This window comes from Ascaphus truei, chromosome 5 (genome assembly GCF_040206685.1).
Source record: "Ascaphus truei isolate aAscTru1 chromosome 5, aAscTru1.hap1, whole genome shotgun sequence".
Classification (NCBI taxonomy): domain Eukaryota; kingdom Metazoa; phylum Chordata; class Amphibia; order Anura; family Ascaphidae; genus Ascaphus; species Ascaphus truei.
In genome coordinates this window covers 279129377-279149993 of record NC_134487.1, presented here as the reverse complement: position 1 = coordinate 279149993, position 20617 = coordinate 279129377, and the positions used below count along the sequence as shown (strand labels likewise).

At 44.3% G+C, this 20617-nt stretch overlaps 1 protein-coding gene across 3 annotated transcripts in view; it reads left to right on the top strand.

The window, feature by feature from the left end:
* The first annotated feature begins 7894 nt into the window (after positions 1 to 7894).
* The window catches only part of BLTP3B (bridge-like lipid transfer protein family member 3B), a 66037-nt gene continuing 53314 nt past the window's right edge, over positions 7895 to 20617 (top strand). Inside the window, exons 1-2 of one of the 3 annotated variants that reach the window (XM_075602227.1) lie at positions 7895 to 8174; positions 17325 to 17455. In XM_075602227.1, coding sequence (XP_075458342.1) covers positions 17400 to 17455 — 56 coding nt within the window. In that variant the 5' untranslated portion in view covers positions 7895 to 8174; positions 17325 to 17399. The remainder of the gene's footprint in view (positions 8175 to 17324; positions 17456 to 20617) is intronic. The other 2 variants (XM_075602225.1, XM_075602226.1) reach the window with 2 other exon arrangements.

Sequence of the window (20617 nt, the reverse complement as noted above, 5' to 3'; positions counted from 1 at the left end):
TTCAGTGCAGTACCTGGTTCACTGGAACTCCCAGACTGCTGAGACTCTTCCACTCAAAATTTCCCCAAAAGCCATATTGGAGTCGTCCTGAGGCCGCTCCTCAAGGGGGGGGTACTGTAAGGAACGGGGGAACACCTCTCCCTAAGGGGGTTCCTCCCGCGACCTCACTTACCTCTGCTCCGGCTCTCCCCCTTCGCCGCCGCGGGCGGGATCTTCCTTCCCCTCCCCTCCCCGCGGCGGCTACTGAACGCACGCATGCGCGCGCACAGCCGAGGACTTTCACGTCCTCCCTTAGGGGGAGTTCCCGCCCCCAGCTGAGGCCGCGCGCGCCTCTTCCGCGCGGCGCACACGCCTGATGCGCGTGCACCGCTCACAAACTGCACATCCAGCGCAGCTGTGGTAAGTTTTTCCCTACCAATCTCCATCTTCCCTGGGGCCGCTCCCTTGTTACTCCCCCTCTCCCTATTGGTCCTTCCTCCTACTTATACCTTGCTCAGCCATTCATTCTTTGGCTGAGCATAGCTTTGTATGACCTGTGTTACCCACGGTCGTTCCTGCCTCAGTTCTTGTCTCTTTGTCTTTCCTAGCGATCCCTTGTGTACCAAACCGGCTTGGCTGTGGACCCGCTCTGGACGTCGACCCGTGGCTTGTATCCTGACCTCCTGCACTCTCCGTCCCTTTACCTCGGCTTGCGGACTCCGACCTACCTACTGGCTCCGGACCCCCAGGCTCTCGGTACCAGCTATCTTCTGGAACCTCCCTTCTCATCTGGCGAGTATCTTACTTTATCTTATACTCCCAGATGGTTCCAGACGCCTATTTTCCACTTTCCAGGCGTGTTCCCGTAGCTGTGGGTGCAGTTGTTACCCATCTCACCTCAGTTTCGGGGTCCCTCCTTGTCCGTGGTGAGCACAGCGTAACACCAAGGTTGAATTGCACTGGATCACTGACTATGGATAATAGCTAGTGGCAAACAGTAGTGTATTGCAGTCAGTGCTGTTTTTATAGATGTTAGTTATGAATAAAGCTTGGTGTCGTGCCTAGAAATAGCAACATCTAGGAAGTTAAGGAAGTTAATCACATGAGAGTCGCAGGTCAATGCAAGTTTGATAAGGGTATCTAGAGAGTTCAAGTCCCTAGAAGGAGGATATCATCAATGCATCAATGTAGCGTGTGCAAGCAGCAATGTAGTCTTTGATGTTGAGATTATGGAAGAAATATTTTGTCTCAAAGAAATACAGGAAAGCCTCGGCATAAGTGGGAAATACACTCAAGTCCATTGCTGTGCCTGAGGTTTGAAGGTACTAATTATTTTCACATTAAAAAAAAATTGTGGATAAGTGTAAATTCTAGTAGGTCAAGTCAAAATAAAACTGGGGAACCACTGAAAACTGGGTTGTTGGTGATCAAGTATCACGTTTCTGACCACATACAGTACATGCCTTTAGAGTGTAGGATGACTGTGTATGTAAAGCATATTTACATCTAATGTGACAAATGATGAGCTCTGGAGGTAAATCTTCAAACAACATAAGTCTTTCTAATAGGTGTCTGTCATGATAATACCATTAAAATATTCAGTATTATAATAATCTGGTACACCAAGGGTTATTTGTAAAAGACCTATTTTTTTCTGGCCTAGGTATTTATTGGTCCATAAATCAAGGAGATGTTTAGATGAGGGCGACAGGAAAAAGTACCCAGAGCACCAGAGCTTAACCTGGGGTTATCATTGATGGCCCACTAAAATGATATGTGTATACTATGGAGATCTGGTGACAGTAGCCAGACCTACCAGAGGCCTGGGTGTCATCCTCAAAGGTGACCCTACGTTCCTGAATTTCCCCATTTAAATAGCAGAGGAAGGTGAAAAGGGTTAGCATTCAATCTAAAACATAAAATATGTCGTGGATCTGAGAGGATTCACAAGAATAACAAATATATATTTGTAGCAAAAAAAGGTTAGACATCTTTTTAGAAAGGAAAGGTATACAGGGATATACCAAATAAGTATACATGGGAAGGATGTTGATCCAGGGATTAATCCGATTGCCAATTCTTGGAGTCAGGAAGGAATTTATTTTCCCCTTATGAGATATCATTGGATATCTGTTTTTTTTTTTTTTGCCTTCCTCTAGATCAATAAGTAAGTATAGATATAGGATAAAGTATGTGTTGTCTAAATTTAGCATAGGTTGAACTTGATGGACGTACGTCTTTTTTCAACCTCATCTATTTTCTAACTATGTAACTATGTAACAGTTGCGATCTCGCAAATGAAATGATAAACCATCAATGAGTGTGAGGGTGCAAAGGTCAGATATTTGTTTGCCCCTCAAATTCAGGAGCAGCCCTGTACAGTCTAATCTCTTTGCCTGCAGCAAACTCACGGGAACACGATGAGGTGTGTCACAATATTCTAGGAGTTACAGGGATAGAGTTATAAGACCTATTATGCTCTGAGGCATTTTTCAATTAAAAAAAAACAAAACGCTATATTTTCTCCCACGTCATAAAAATATCATAAGAGGGAGCGTTATGGACATGCCCAGAAGGTGGGTGGGCTTATTCCGTTTCCAATGCAGGTAGATTTAGGATAAAAATCATGTATTTGGGATATGAATTTAGAATTCAACAAGTGGTGTATTTGTATGCCAACAAGACATGTGAATTCTCATCTTCCATGCCCCAAAGACCTCTTTTGGTAGGGAACTGATGCTGTTTGTTGGTAACATAGGGTTTCTGTTTTGACCCTGTTATTTTATTAAACTGTCTGCATATATTGTTCTGTATGTTTCTTGTAACATTCTTTTCTGTAATTAAATACAGTACTACTTTTGTATATTACATCTAAAATGTAATAAGTATTGTCTTTGGGCTCTAATTTAATTTTACATGCTTTGAAGAGAGTAACTTCATTTTCGGACACATTTTGCTACAATAGGTTTTTGCGTGTCAATGGCATATTTTTCCTAGTAAACAGGAGAGGGTGCAAGAGTTTTTTCGGGGGGCCCGGTTGTCACAGTAGCTTATGACAAGATATAACGAACACCAAATATCTGGGTTGTTCTGAACGAGGCTTAGATATAATAAAATATAATTTATTCATTGAAAAAGGTGAACACAGCAATATAGTACTATTAACAGACAAGAAGGTAACACTTACTTAGGGTTGGGGAATGGAAAAGTATCAGCTAGCAATTCTCCAGCAATCCGGTGATATTCCAGGTGAAATCAGAAGAACAACTAAAAACTGTAGGGTTGACACAGTTTATATACCTGTGTAACCCTATTCTTAACATTGAATACAGACTATTGGTGAACAATTATCTGTATCCAATCCCTAACGTGGAGACACAGATTAACCCATGCCCCCCAGCTAGTTAGCCCATGTGTACTGGGACTCTGAGGGTCTTATTTCTGTAGCCCCATAATCAAATTAGGGGCGACAACCAGTCTACCAAATTAAGTATCTGGTAGGATCTGCATTGTTTGTAGGTGTAGACATAACACTTACAAACCACTCCAGTTTGATGATCTCCGCCCTCAGGTAACAATTAGAGTGGCAGAGTCTGTTGATTAGTACTTGGTTCCTAGTGTAAACAATCAGGGCAGTTAACTTTTGATCACAGTGCTTATGCTCAATCATCCGCCTGCCCTTCATGACCTATTAGCATAGCAGATGGAGTCTGCATTTTCAGAGCAGATCCAAAATACCATACATATACACTTTAATATCTACACATATTAATAAGTTCCATTCTGGTGGGCTCAGTGGGTCGAAATTTGCCAGTTTTTAATGCCTACAGTGACTCCACATATTGGCCAAATATCAACTTTTTGCGACCTCCAGAACTGGAGATACAGAAATGCACTTTAAAACATTAAAATACAGTATTGTAATGAAACATGGGAACAGGGGAACATACAGTTTCCTGACATGACAAGGTGTAAGCCACATTCCTGGACCGCAGTCCAGTTAACCCCTTGCCTCCCTGGTGAGGTCAGGGGGTGGCCATGTGGGGTGCAACCCCTTTAATACCAGGCCAACCCCCGTCTCCCTCTACACCGGTATTTACAGAGGCCCCGCGCTGAGAGCGCGAGGCCTCTGTAATTTACATACCCAGCTTCAGTTCACGCGTCTCCATGGCAATGCGGCATTATTTGACGCCGTTGCAATGGAGACGCGGCATCAAATGACGGGGCGGGTCACGTTGTGTGATGTCACGTGACCCCCCGGCGTCATTTGATGCTGCAGGGGGGGCGTGACACCGGAGGAGATCAGGCAGAGGGGGCGCAGCACAGGAAGTTTGTGCACCCCTGTTCTAATACACATGATCATAATAAACATTCAACATTCAAATAAATTCATCAAAAGGGAGCGCTATTCTCATTAAATCAATAAATGCAATTGTGCATAATCTGATAATGATTCAGAAATGCATGTTTGATGAATACGAAATTAGTGACAAGTGAATGATTAAGTGTGTGTGTGTGTGTGTGTGTGTGTGTGTGTGTGTGTGTGTGTGTGTGTGTGTGTGTGTGTGTGTGTATAAATGAAGTAAATCTAAATAGCTACCATACCACTTATTTTTCAAAGGAAAAAAGTGACAAACCTAACATGATTGTGTCAAAGTAGTTATATATAATGATACATAATGTCACTGAAACTAAATAGCAAGTGTTTATGAGACAGGTCGTCTCCCTAAATGAAATAATACACAGCATATGAAAGAGGGAAATATATTAAAACCAAATACCAAAACATATATGATAAAAAAAACATATATAAGAATATTCAGTGGAGTGTGTGTAAACAAGCTCACAGCACCCACATAATATTATACTCAAGGAATAAAGAAAATAACTTTAATATTATAAAATACCATTGAAAGATTCCTTTAAAGAACTGTATCTCAAGAGTACGATGGTTTAAAAAACGGAGTGATATCAACCCCATCATTAAAACACAAAGGGTATTTAGTTTTGAGTTTGAATATCCAGTACTGTTCCCTTCGTAACAGATGTAGATCCTTGTTACCAGATCTAAAATCATCCTTAAGAGATTCCATAGCAGAAAAATATAATGCTCGGTGTATTCGTAAAAATATAAGAGTTTCCACAGGATTTAATAGCGGTGTTACCGCAGAATATCACAACATACCTCCCATAACGCGACAGAGGTCAAAATAACCCTGGCTACATCTGTACTTGCGAATGCCACCACACCCTCTAAGTCAGGGGTCGGCAAGTCCAGGCCTCAAAGGCCAGCAACAGGTCAGGTTTTCAGTCATTATGACTTGGCCACTGATTGAGTCACGTGTGCTGACGCAGGGATATCCTGAAAACCTGACCTGTTGCTTGCCCTTCAGGACTGGAATTGCCCACCCCTGCTCTAAGTAAATAGCCCCCAATATGAGTGAGATCAGAGTTAAAAATGGACAGGTTGCAATGAATTTGATTTACTACAAATAAGAAATTGACACTGAAGCTTGGGAAAACCTTAGATTGATAATGCTCTGTGCTTGTATTTAGTCATGAATAGCAAGAGCCAGGAGCAATACGGATTGGCTACAATGCAAACCTACTTGCAAGAATGTCAACATTATTTTCCTCCCAGTAATCGTCTTACACACCTCAGTGACCTCAGTACTCAATGAGGTGAACCTCTTACATATATCAGATGCCACAACAGACGCACTCATACTATTATTAACCTATTAACCTCTTTGTGGCCAGATTGGCACATATCCTCTGGCACGGACGTGATTAATAGCATTTTCACCTCTCTGGTATCATTGTCTTCCCTTTTATCCTCGGTTGTCCTCACAATAATGAATTTTTATCACCAGTGTCCCAGCTGCAAAACATGTAGCAATAAATATTACCAGATTTATCAAAGAAAAAAAAGGAAACGAAATTGATATTTTCTATTAATAATCTGCTGTTGCTTTTATGAGTAGTGCCCCAGTTTTGTAACCTGTAAGATCTCAATAGGTTAAACAAACAGCAGCCTATTACCAGCTTTTGGAGACATCTTTGTCTTGCTTGGGAAGATTTCAGTTCCATTCAGACGAATGGAGCTGGTTGCCAGGTGGCCAGTATTGAACTGGACAGTCCTGCATTTGGACACTGTCCAGTAAAAAATTTGAGGTAATACTGGACATGTATGTGTCTGGCATTACCTATCTGGGCATAGTGACCTCACCGACAGCATGGAGTGGAAAGAGTGGTGTGTGTGTGTCTTGAGAGCGTCGCACCTTTCACCATTGTGTCCAGTATTTTTGGAGAAGCCGCCTGGCAACACCAAGCATCACAGATTAGTGAATAAAGTTTATAGACCAACATTCTCAGCCTCTCAAAAAATTAATATAATCCTTATGTAAACATTGATTTCCCTGTCTTTAATACTACGGTACCAGCTTTTTAGAAGCATACTGGCAAACTCTCCTGTTAATAAGACACCCTGATATTTAACTGGGAAAATATATATATCTCCTGTTTCCCCTCAACCCAATGCAAATCAATTGAAGTTTTAACAATCTCCTCACTTTCGTTCCCCCAAATCTCCCTGAAAGAAGCTATGATGTTGCCCTTTTGTCATGCAATCCTATATCTTATAAATATCATTTGCTCATTTGCATGTCATTACCCAGAATTCCTGGCTGCAGTGGAAGCGCTGTTGGGTAAGCGATAATGGGGAAAGAAAGGGTTGCAGACCTGAGACATGCAAATGCACCGCAAGTCGTATTGTTATGTATTGTACAGGCAGTCCTCGGTTATCCAACGGAATCCGTTCTGGGAGTAGCGTTGGATAGTGAAACCGTTGTAAAGTGAGTCCCATGTTAATCAGTGGCGGTGAGCGTTGGATAACACATTCAGGCGTCGGATAACGCATTCCAGAGTCGAAAAATGGCCCTCAGGGTTGCATTGTAATTAAAGCGTTGGCTATGCCATTCGTTGTAAAGTGAAACGTTGGATAATGAGGACTACATGCACACTATTTAATTTTGCCCACCATAACTTTTGTAATGCCTGGTTACATCTTATAAACACATTTGCCCACATTAAGTTTGTAAGATAATATGTCATCTCCTTTCTCTCTGTGCGTAAAATCAGCACTTGTTGGACAGCGCCATACAGCATGAGCGTTACCCGTAAATGAATCCATAATATTACAGCTGAATATGTCTAATAATACGTGTAGGGATTCCGCTTTTCAGGTTTGAAAAAATAGAAAAAACAGCACAGATCATCTTTTCAGTTAAAACCGATTAAAACCTTGAACTGAATTAAGACTTCTTGTAGCAGCCCAGCCACAGATAGGCCGAGTTCAGGGTGGCTGGTACGCGACGTGCGCGCGCCCGTCGCAATTTCGGGTTGACGCTGCTACATTTTGCCGTTACAACCCAAAATTATTTTTGGGGCTGCAGTCGCATCACGTGAGATGGTTCAACGAACAAGCTCCGTGACACGTTCGCCACGCCCCCCAAACGCCGTGACCCCACTCCTGCAGCCAAGGCACAGATCGCTGGGCTGCAGGAGCGCGCGGCGGAGGCGCGCACGGACGCTCGCGGCTGCAGCATCCACCCTGAACTGAACAAAGGCAACCTCAAAGGAAGTATGCAGACAAGAAACAGTGCACAGACACCTCATCCACGTGTGTCAATTTATTCCACTTGTTAACACTGAGAAATACAGATTATTTTTTTTTAATAAATTGAAAAAAAAAAAAAAAAAAAAACAGAAAAGACAATACCACCCCCCACCCGATATCACAAGAAATAACCCAGAATCCCTAATGATGTGTCAGCAGCCAGGATAGAGATGAAGGGGTTATCCTCTGTTCCCCCTCCTGTAGCACAGCCCCTGCCCCTCCCCAGCCTGAGTCACCGGCAGAGGGCCGCCTCTCACTGCTGCTGCCTGTCTCTAGGAGATGGTGCAGCTAAAATGGACGCTGCGTGATGAACTCTCCCCCCTCCCCACTGGCTGCTGTCACACCGAGCGCTCAGACCGGGCAGGTCCTCCCTCTCTCCGTGACTATGGAGGAACACATTGGTGACTGATCCGAGAAGCCATCACACCTCACTGCCCTTACATCAAGCAGGAGGTTCCCAAGGTCTCAGCGCCATGGCAGGACTGATAAAGAAACAGATACTGAAGCACCTCTCCAGGTTAGTATATTATATATACTGTGTGTGTATATAATATATATATAATTTGTGTTTACATCAGCAGCATTCGTCTTCACTGCTAGACATTTTAGAATACACCACTGTTAATGTTAGATGCATCATTGTTCTCACTATAATGAACAATAGAGTGTAAATAATTGATATTGTTGGACATCTTTAGTGTATAGGGGGGGGTGGTGTGTGTGTGTGTGTGTGTGTGTGTGTGTGTGTGTGTGTGTCAGGGAAAAGGTGGGCAATTGAACCTCCTCAAGAGGGTCACTGCAACCTCCTTACAGGTTAATAACATCCACCTCCTTACAGGTTAATAACATCCACCTCCTTTTAGGTACACATGCCTTTTAAACTGATGGGCAAGGGGTAGGATGTAAGCTCTTCAGGGCAGAATGTAATCTCCTATTGTCTGATTTTTCTGTTGGTTGCACTTATTGTATTATATCATCCCCTGCAACTAGTTACCGCTATATAAATAAATAGTAGACCTGATATGTTGGATGTGGACATCCTGCCAAGTTGTACTTTGACACCAAGGTGGGCGGGTGACGTGAACAGGAAATTTTTAACGGGCTTGGTAAACATGATGTCATTACTCGGAGAAGGAGGAGGGGGGTCCAAGGGTGAGATCGGTAACAACCGGTGACAGTTCTGCCAAAGGGGGGGACTCTAAAGGTCTCTCGTCACCTTTTCCAACGCTGTCGGAGACGCTGGTTCCAGGCGAACGATGGTACGGGATGGAAATGTTCAGAAATGTACTACTGTACGCTAAGCACGTTATGAGGAGGAGCGTCTGCAATTTAACCCTTTTTACATGTCCCACGAAGGGAGTAGAATAGAGGATGGCATTGTGTTAGCCTGTAGAATAAAAGTAAGGCGGAAGGAATATCTTATAACCGCTTGAGTGCTCTGTTACGTTATGGTTTCCGGTTCCCTGTTTGCCCCAAAGTAGCTACACACCCTCCCCCCAAAAAAGAAAGGCTTTTTGTCATAGGCCGCGCTTATAGTGCCGGCGACGCGACGTCGCCTGAAAAAAAATGCATTGCCGCCGCCGCGTGCGCTTATAGTAAGGGCGACGTGGTGACACGATTTTCGGAAGCCGGGAATTTTTGATTTTTCAGGAGCTGTCACCTCATGTGACACCCCTGACCCAATCAATGCCCTGGTCGCCCGCGCCGCCGCAAAGCGAAATACAACTTTTGCTAGCGGCGACGGGTGACGTCACGGTCGCGGGCACTATAGGTGCGGCCTAAGGGGAGATCGCGTCGGGCACAGGACACCATCTGAAGTGATGGCGGAAGGAAGGTGTGGGGGGACTCCCTTTCGTTCCATCATCAGTGACTGAGCGATCGCGAGTGCCGGAGGGGTCCCTGGGTCCCACTGGCACTTAAAGGGTTAATGCCTAACGCGTGGTTAAAAAGAGAGCAAGCTTTCTGGACCAAAAATGTCGTCTTCTTCGATGATATGGATGCGAGGCACAAAGCAGCATGCAAAAGGGACATTTACATTAGGCAGGAATTAGGGTTATGGTGTGAAAGGGACTAGGATCAAATTTCCATTCAATTTTCCAGCATAAACAAATAAATATTTTTGTAAATAATTATTTCTTATGTATGCCCCCCCCCCCCCAGGTCAGAAAGGTTTTTAACTCCATTTAGCAGTGCATTGTGGGGCCTCTCGGCCAGTGAAGGTGTTAAAGCAATAATGTCCACCAAAAAGTAATGGGAAGCAGTGACCCTGGTAGTGTATGTTTTAGTCAGCAGTTGCTGCCTCCTTTTATTCTTTATTTTACTGCCAGCGGCCATGGCAATTGACTTTTGCGTAATGTGTGAATTTTAACGGCCATTTTAAATTCCCAGTAAAAAAATGTACAGTTATGCCTTAAATACAATTACTACTGTATCTATCCTATCTATCCTATCTATCCTATCTATCCTATCTATCCTATCTATCCTATCTATCCTATCTATCCTATCTATCCTATCTATCCTATCTATCCTAACTATCCTATCTATCGTCACTGTGGAGCGGTAGAAGGTAAGAGGCAGGGTGCCGGCACCTTTTCTTTTACAAAAAAAGCACTGTATATATCCCACCTATCTAGTTGAGTACACTGCTTCGCTTGTGAGTTGCAGTGGTATAGTAGTGTATAGAGAACTGGCTGCACAAAGGCATCAATTGTTTATTTGAGGGTGAGAAAGTTGGGTAACCTAACATACTAACCGTGCGTTCACCAAACCAAAGGAGAAGTGTTCACACAATAACAAAAATTCTACAGGGCAGGTGGGTAATCTCCTATACTGTTTAATCCCTCAACCTCATTGCCAGAATGAGAAGTGAGTACATTATTCATCGGGGAAGTTTGTGATTGCCATTTCAGTGTTATGTATGTATGTATGTATGTATGTATGTATGTATGTATGTATGTATGTAATGTGCGTGGTGTGTGTGTTTTTTTGTTGCCTTTTTCACCCACCATAACTTAAAATGTAATGGTAAACCTACCCAGCCTAGAAATATTGCAAAGCAAGTATAAACCAACCTCACACTGATGATACCAATCTAGGTTGAAACATGTCTGTGAGTGGTTTGTACTTGCTTTGCTGGTCCCATGCTGTGCTTAAAAGCTGTGTGACTGGAGATGCATCTGCTTAAATGGGCTCCATGTGAATGGATATTCCAGGCAAAAGGTCACACGTGTGATCATTTGCACGTCATTTCCCAGAATCCCTTGCTGCAGTGGGAGCACTGTATGCTAGGTGATAATGGTGAAAGGCAGGGTTGCAGACCTGTCTAATACATGGGAATGTGCTCACAAGTGATATTATTTATCGGATGGAGATATATATATATTTGACCGTATAGTACCAACAAGTTTTCGGCTTTCCCTGTTGCACTAGAGCGAAGGAAATATAGACCCGTTTTATGAAATGAGCTGCTTCCTTTCACCAACACACACCCATTGTAGTTCATACTCTGTCTTTACTTTTGTCCCTTGTTATTTTGCAATTGAAATGCAGACTCCCAGAAGTCTGAAAAACAAAAAATCTTAACACGCCACTGCTGCAAACTAACAGCCTGAATCGTCCCCTCCCTCCCCCCAGATCTTTACTGATTATTTTTTCAATCCGTAATTCAGATTTGTCTCCTGCAGTCTAGAAACGTCCATAACGTGAGCTTGTATGGGGAATATTATCAGTAAGCGCTAAAACTCCTCTTGTGTCTGTCTCCTGTAGTATTTGGGCACTCGTGCTAATTTGCCATCCTATAATGTTTACAAATGACATTCAGGATCTTTTAGGGGGAAAAAAACTCACGTCCTTTGAAGGCCCGTTTCCAGCAAGATGGTAATTCCAGAGTGGGTCGAAATCATATTTTCGCTAATTTAGTAGCGGTCCGATACCATGCTTTCAGGATCATTTCGTTACGCAGGACCTCATGACATACTCTTGTCCCTTCTGCAAATTGGCCTATGGTGTGTAATCCAGAACTGGGGCCCCTTTTGAAAAGTGGGGTAATGGTCTGTTAACAATGTATTCATTTCCATTCACTCGTATAGAAGTTAAAGCCTGCTGTCCCCGGTGCTCGCAACCCCCTTACCTCAGTTTCTGGCGTCAAATGGCGACGCGTCAACAGCCGTCTGAATCTCGGTATGTAATAGGTTGCAGAGGCCTCACGCGATCTTCCGGCTTTTAATTTAAATGCCTTGTGGAAGAGCGCTGGGCCTCTACAACCACCGCGCCCCCCCTAGAAAAATCTCCCGCCCCTCAGTTTGCGCACCCCTGTCTAACCCATATTTCAGTTTCTGGCTTACGCCACCTTTAGCTATGACCTAAGTAACACATCGTTAAATCCCTGCGTTAACTAATGGAGCTCTGTAGATAAGCGTTGTTAGAGGGAACACCTTTTCTAGTAATACAAGGGCCTGGTACGGCTGAAAACAGCACTTAACACGGCATTAGTGAGCTTTTGAAAATACCTCGTTAAGTCAATAACAGAGCTTTGTGTATCTATGCCAGGGGTGCGCAAACTGGGAGGCGCCTGATTTTTCGGGGGGCGCACGGGTGGTTGCAGAGGCCCCGCGTTCTTCCCCAAAGCGTTAGAATGAAATGCCGGTGGATCGCGTGGGGCCTCTGTAACCTCAATTTAGCGTGATTCTGTCTGGAAGCGTCTCCATGGCAACGAGGCGCCAAATGACACCGCGTGGTCATGCGGCGTGACGTTACATGCGTGTTGTGGGCCACGTGATGTCACATGACCCTGCGCGTCATTTGACGCTGCACTAAACGAAGGGGGTGAGGAGCGAGCACCGGGGACACAAGGCAGGGGGGGTGCAGGAGCAAAAGTTTGCGCACCCCCTGATCTATGCCACAGTGTTCCGGGAATTTGATACCATATTTTCCTCTTTGGCCCATATTGACCTGAATGAAGCACGTTTCTAAAAAATGAATGGAAAAGAGAAGCTTCTAAGCGCTGTGAAGTCACGTAAACTCTCTGAAGTTGTAACTCTCTCTTTGCTAGGCCCCAGAGACTGCATAGCGGGCCATAGATTTATTTTCTCCACTTTCCGACAGCCCTCGAACTTGCGCATGTGCAAGCCAAAATCCTTGAGACGTTTGAGAAGTAATTACAGATATGACATTGTCTTTTAGGGCTAGAGTGGATCAACATTTTGATTAGACTATTTCAGGAATGGGATCAACACAGCTACACTAAAGACTAAAACTTGTGTTTTGGATCAAAGTCTTTTTACTTGTTGTTTTTGAGATGCCATGATAATATTACTTCCCTTAAAGACAGGTTGTTGTAAAGTAATCCCTTAGAACAGGGGTGCGCAAACTGGGGGGGCGTTGGATTTTTTTGGGGGGGAGGCGTGGGTGGTTGCAGAGGCCCCGCGCTCTTCCCCAAGGGATTTCAATGAAAAGATCGCGCGAGGCCTCTGTAACCTACTTACCGGGATTCAGAGTCCGTGTGCCGCGTCGCCATGGCAAAGGCGTCATGTGACGCCACCCGCTGCGTCATTTCATACTAGTCAAAACGTTAGGGGGGCACGAGCACCTGGGGGAGCAGGCATGGGAGCGCAGCTCCAAACGTTTGCACTACCTTGCCTAGGAATATACTGCAGGGGTGTAATGAGATTTGTTTTGCTGTGTATGCCTGATTTTCTATTGGGTTGAGACTTTGGAAGGATAATTAGCAGGATTTTGTTTCTATAGGTAATCACTCCCTCGTGTCATTAAACATTTATTTTTAATAATATGTTGGGAGTCTTTATGTCCAGTTAATAGGTTGTCTAATATTTCTTAATTGAAGGAGTAAATCTAAGAGGCATTTATTTCCCTTATGAATGCATTACAAATATGGCCAACAGACGGCCCATGGGGACTTTACCTGCTGCCCCAACCCCTGGCCACCCCAGTAGCCCGCTTTCTCTCTTTGCCGGGTGCAGAAGGAACATGTATGTTGCTGGTGTGGATCGGAGCTTCTCCCCGCTCCCTCAGCTGCTTAATGAAAGCATGGTGATGAATACTGTACTGTCCCGCTCCTCTCCTGTGCTAATCACTAGTTCCTAATGTAAGAAGAGGAGCAGGACCGTTTTCACCCAGGCGCCGGACTCTTGCAGCTGACGGGAGCAGCGAGAAGCTCCTATCCACGTCTTCAGCGCCTCTTCTGATTTTGCCCATGCAGTATGTCTTGTTGCCTACCACTGCTTTATGGAAAGTACATGAAGGCGAACTTTGGAGTTATGTAATAAATAACAGACTGTAGGGTGAACAATCTGATAAAGTGCATGACCTTTTATTTCTGTGAAATAGTTGAATCCATCTGTAACAAGTACAGTCTATGGCAGGGGTGTGCAAACTTTTGCAGCTGCGCCCTCCTGCCTGCTGCCCCTGGTGCTCGTGCCCCCCTTACTTCAGTTCCCGGCGTCAAATGACGTTGCGGGTCGTGATGTCACATGACCCCGCGGCGTCATTTGATGCCGCGTTGCCATGGCGACGTGCCAACAGCTGTCTGAATCTCGGTAAGTAGGTTGCAGAGGCCTCACACAATCTACGGCAGAGGCCTTACACAATCCAATTTAAATTAAATGCCGTGGGGAAGAGCCCGGGGCCTCTGCAACCACCGCGTCCCCCTACAAAAATCTCCCGCCCCCCAGTTTGCGCACCCCTTGTCTATGGGACCACCACTGACATCTGAAGACGCAATCACCTTCCCACCCCCCTCTCTGAAGCCTATATGAGTTTAAAGGAGCAATTCATGCTTTTAAAAAAAATGATTTATTGTTTTTAACATAGGCTGGAAGCAGGGGTCTCCGGAGCTGAACCTCATTAATATCAGCTCCTGCTTCCACAGATGGCTACCTCCCAAAGGGGGTGCCGGTTTCTCGGCAAAGTTTGAAGCTCCCGTGTCACATGGGCCAATAGGAACCCGAACCAGATGATGTCACGGCTGCCTATCGGCCTGCAGGGCGCGGGAGCTCGGAAACGCCGCCATTACGTGAACCCTGCTAGCACAGTGGCTACTGGCACCCCCTATGTAGGTAGGTATCTTTTGGAAGCAGCGGAAATGAATGTGGTTCAGCTCCCGAGACCCCCTGCTTCAATCGTATGTTAAAATTAATAATATGCTTGCTTGGATTGTCTCTAACAGTTTTATAATGCTAGTATCTTGCCCCCCAGCCTTTTTTTGTGTGTTCAGGGCAAGGGCTATCTTTTAAAGTAAATGTAAAAGGATCATGCTAAATAAAATAAAAAAACGTCAATCCGCGTGGAAATAAATAAGAAAACGCATAAATGTGTAAAAATTTGAATGGTGGAAATATATACAGTATAAAAATCGCAGCTCTGAACCTAAATGAACCATCCCAGACGTTGCGCATACACATACACATACACATGCGCATACACATACTGCTTGGATGACACATTCATTCAAAAGCCATAATAACCACATGGTTAATTTATGCTATAAATGCACAATGTTGTTAAGTAGGTTAGTTGATGCACACAAACCTATTAGTATTAAAATGTTCACTCTAAAAAATCTTGTTTGTAAGTGAGACCCTGCGAGCATGTCATTACCCAGAATCCCTAGCTGCAGTGGAAGCATTATATGCGAAGAGATAATCGGGGAAAGGCAGGGCTGTGGACCTGTCTTGAGACATTTGAATGTGCTCACGTGGTATTTTTATTGTTTGTTGGAAGAGAAACTAAAGATGATGTAAAGTTAAACAATTTACCGTCTGTCGCCCAATGCCATCCTGGTCACACGTGTCACTGTGAAAGGTTCCAGCAGTTTCCGTCTGCGGTGAGTTGCGGTATAACTCATCGCTGTGGGTATAGAATGGCTGCAGCATTCTTTACCTTATTAAAGCGACTATTTCTCCAAAAGATGGAAGTCATAACATTTTCCTCTCATATGTTGTAATCTGCTATCGTCATGGTTTCCCCTATAAAACTTTTTACCTGTTTCATTTAATGTTAATCGGTTGTTACACGTGAACTTGGCTTATTTATGTGTGGGTAGACGCCGTCCTTTTTAATTTTGCCGTTGGGAATTGTTTCTGAGAATGTCTCTAGAGTGCAATGACAGAAGTGAGAATGGGCAGCGTGTCTCACGACCGCGACAGATGAAAGCAGCGCAGACTGGTAAAACTGTTGCATGTTTCATTACAAAATCCATTATTTAAATGTGACAGCCAATTCACGCTTATCCCAATATATCTTTCTATGTCATGATAGTTCCCTTAACCTTTTGGCTTACAGTAGAAATAACTGTACAGTATTATTTTTTAGGTCACTTAAAGCAGCGAAACGTGAAATCTTCTTCTGTAGTTATTAGATGTAACTTATTTATTTTTATTCAATGCTTTTAAAAGGATTTTTAAAGCATTCTTTCATTTCTATAGCAGGTTTTAGCACAGGGGAGCGCTATCCTTTCCCCCTGCTCCCCCCTGCCCCTCCGCGCGTGCCCCCTCCCTCCTCCTTACCGTGATTCCCAGCGTCTGGGCGTCATGACTTCACGTTGCCATACTAATGCGACGTCACATGACCCTGCGACGTCATTTGATGCCGCGTTGCCATGGCGACGCGTCTCCAGATGCCGGCTGAACAACGGTAAGGCCTGGGACATAGTACGGTGAGCCTTGCACTTACCCCCTGCATCTGTCATCAGCGCGGCTTTAGCAGCCGTTTCCGCATGCGTGCAGAGGCTCAGGTATTTTGGAGAGACAGGCAAATTTAAAATTTGCCACTCGGAAGCGGAGGAGCGGTCACGTGACCGCTCACATCCAATAGGAGCGAGGGACTAGCCCCGCCTCGCCTCCGATCCGCCTCCCGACACGCCTCCGCCCCGCCCCCAAAGCGCGCTCACTGCCTGCCAGGACACAAAAAAGCTCCAGTTTGAGCAGGCGAGGCAGAGCAGGAGCGCTAGTCAGCACGGCCCGAGGCCTAAGTGAGGTTTACAGAAGCCTTCGCCGCTTCCCCGGCACTTAATTTAAGTGCCTTCGGGAAGCGCGCGGGGCCTCTGTAAACCCCCGCGCCTCCCGCAGTTAATCTCGCGCCCTCCAGTTTGCACACCGCTGCTTTAGCACATCTCCCAAGCAGTGCAAGATCTTTGCAACACTTTCCTGTTTGTGATCATTTGTTGCCAATGTTTCCAGCAGTTTGAGCTGCAAACTGCAGCAATGGATAGTATTACCTTAGTAATAGAAGGATTCATTGTAGCTTTGGCGTTACACTGACTGAAGGATTGATTTGAAACTAAAAGGCGGCCATTACTATATGTTGGGCACACAATCGGGATTTTGACAGATTTATATCAGCAGCACCAAACAATAGCCAGCTTAGGTAAGAATGTAGAATTACACATTGCCACATGCCTTACATATACAAATAAGAAAAGGGGGGGAATGTAGTATTGCTGCTTTAAAATGCGCATGATTACTGGAGTTTATTTGTATATGCAATCTTTTGGCCAATGTAAATGGTGCATATGTATATTGTGTAGACCTAACTCCTCGGTGGTGACTGCATTTCGAATTCAAATAAGAGTCTTTCATAATTTGTATTATTCCTCTCGCCCCTTTTCTTACACCTCCCCTTTTTTATACCCCGTGTTCCACCCCCCCTGCAGCGATCCATGCTGGCAGTTGTGGAAAATGCTTGGATGTGAATTATGCTCCAAAATGACTGCTGCAACTAACACAGAATGCCTGGCACATACATCGGGAGTGTGGGCTATTTGTTTGTATGTCTGTCCCTCAGGTAAATCAATAACCCATAAATCTGGTTTTTTTACATTTATTTTTTGGGGGGGGCCTAACAATTTGTACCTTGGCTGAAAGTGGAGGCGATTTTAACATGGTATAAGGGTTATTTTGTAAAGCAACATTCGCGGATCTGTGGGGGACGAACATGCTGCACTATATGATGATCTAGAGCAGGGGTGGCCAGTCCTCAAGAGCTGCCAGCAGGTCAGGTTTTCAGGATATCCCAGCTTCAGCACAGGTGGCTCAACAGTGGCTGTCAAAGACTGAACCCCTGATTGAGCCACCTGTGCTGAAGCAGGGATATCCTGAAAACCTGACCGGTTGGTAGCTTTTGAGGTCTGGAGTTGCTCACCCCTGATCAGTGTATCTCTCTCTACAGGTATTACTTCCTGGTATTTGAAGGGGATTTCAATGGCCATCCAATAGGAAATAACCGATGTTTCAGCTCCCTGTTGGTCTGAGATTTGGCAGCCATTTTGTTTCCTTTATGTTTGTGTAGAAAATGAAAGGTAGCGTAATTGGAAATTCCTAAGTCTGCTAGCTGCCTTGCTCAAAGCAATAACCTTTTATCACATTTTTTAAATCAAAGAACTCTGCTGGCTCATCAACTTTCTTCTGTGTTCAGTCAAAATGGGTCCTGTTATTCTTTTAGTGTTTTGAGAGATGAATCTGTGAAAACGTTACACCTCATCTGTTTGCCCTTAACACACCCTTTTCTTCTGTCATAAAAAGGGGTTAAATTACAGAAGAAAATGAAATATAAAGTGATTTTATTTTTATAGACACGCTGCTTTCTCACTCCCACAAATCTACTCTTAAAATCTTATTATTCCTCTTTGTCTTTTTTCTTTTTTTTTTAAATCTAATGCTTGATTTAATATACATCGTCCTGCAGATCACCTTTAGGGAATTGCATAATCGTCTTGCGAAGCAAGGACCGGGGACGGGCAATCAGTGGAATTAAACCATGAATTAATTTTATCATCTATTTCCATGGTCATTTGAAATGTGTTAAATGTAATGGCACTTGTGGCAGAACAGGATCAAGATGAGATATGGGGGGGAGACCGATGTGGCATCTTCTGGTTTCACTTGGGAATGACAGCAGACCGAAAGTGGCTGTTACTTCTTGATGGATGTTATTGATCTTTGGCATATAGCCAGTCTGCCTGCTTGCTGAGGACTTCTAAAGCAGTCTGTGTCATTTAACCCTTTTGCTGCCTGCCTATGGCAGGCCCCTCTGGCAGGGAATGTGTGAATGCAGCAGTCCTAAGTTGATTGGGTTTTGCAAAAACCTTTTCAAAGAGATCTCCTTGTCCTGTTTTACGCTATTTTTTTAATCCGTCGCTGTTCTGGAGACAAAAGCATTCAAATGTGTCTGGGAGATCAAAATGGAGCACGAAGGGCCCGTGTAGCCTAAGGCTAAGTCCCCGGTAGCGCTGATCGGGCGGTGATTGCGGAGGAGACTTGCATATATAGATATATGTAAGTCCCCGGATCACGCGGTGCGTGCGGCGCTCGTACGCGTGCTCAGCCGCGATCAGCGCGTAGGTAAACAAAAAATCTATACCTGCGCGCTGAACTACCCGCAATGCCCCCCCCACTCCCCTGCACGCGTGTACAAGCCGGACACCCTGCGCTCATGCTTGGAGCGCTCTCCAAGCATGAGCGCGCTCAGCGCCAGCGGGGACTTGGCCTAAAGGTTACCTCAGACACTAGAGATTTCAGAAAATTATGATTTTTAACACTTTTTTATTTTTTTTTTTATTTTAAAACGATGCTTAACATCATATGAGCTCAACTCTAAAAAAGCTTCTGGGGGGGGGGGATTTCTGCTTTAAAATCGATAACTGTTTTACCCACAAATGTTTTTTGGGAGTGCTCATCATGATTTCTTAAAAATAATCAGTTTTGTGCTCCTATTTTTTTCACTTTGCCTTAGAAATCCATATGATGAGTTTTTCAAGTACCGCCTATTGCTGCATTGTACTGTCTCGCCCTTTTGCAATGTCAATAGAGAGAAGGGCCAGCTTGACATTGACCGCTAACCACCCGTTCTGTGACTTTAGTGTACACAGACATCTGTGCTTTCTTGTGATGTTTCTGCTTGGATGCCCAATGCATTATCCAAGGACATAGCTAGAGGAGAAAGTAAGGTGAGAAAGGAGGAAATGGTATCGGGATCTGCAAAAGTATAAAACATTACTGTGCTCTTGGAGTATGGATGTATGTATGTATGTATGTATGTATGTATGTATGTTCCATAGAATGGGCACTCGCATGATATTAGATACTAGATGTAGATCTTCCAGGGTGCATACCGCCCAAGTGTCGGCAAAGCAGCACAAAAAGAAACCTAGGACAGGCACTCCAATGCAAGTTTATTCTCTACGCTTTTTCTCCCAACTGAGCTCTGTTTTGTTGGACTTTGTTGGGCGCTGACACGTAGAGGAATACGTTTCACCTTGTATGCATTGGAGTGCCTGTCCCGTTTTTCTATATCTCTATAGCAACAGAGAAAGCAGGCACTACATATGTTACGGGTATCTGATTTATTCAATGCTCCAGAAGGAGCCTTTATCAAGAATACAGAGGGAGAACATAGTGACCCTTAAATGCACTCCATTCACAACAGCAGGGGGGCTCAACCCCAGTCCTCAAGCCCTCCCCGAACAGGTCAGGTTTTCAGGATATCCCATCTTCCGCACAGGTGGCTCAAAGCTGGGATAATCTGAAAACCTGACCTGTTGAGGGGGAAGGGGGGCGGCAGTTGAGCCCCCATGCCCTACACGTGGACGAAAAACCAGTATATAAATGTGGCATGATGTAATTATTGGAGTAAATACATATACTGTACTAATAGAACAATATATACACATCTATATATTCAGAGCTAAGAGTATCTGTCTATAAACATCTAATGCATATCTATAGTATTGACAACCATGTAATCTAAAATTGGGTATAAAGAATTCAATAACATACAGTTCAAGTAATGCTGTGACCAAATGTAATAGTGTTGAATATGTTGTATGTTAAAGGTAACTACTAAAAGAGAGGGTGCACATAAAGCAGTAATACTACTTTCACCCAATACCTAAGCCCCACTTTCTGCTATGTTTTAAGGGAAAGTCATTAATCTACAAATGACCGTTTT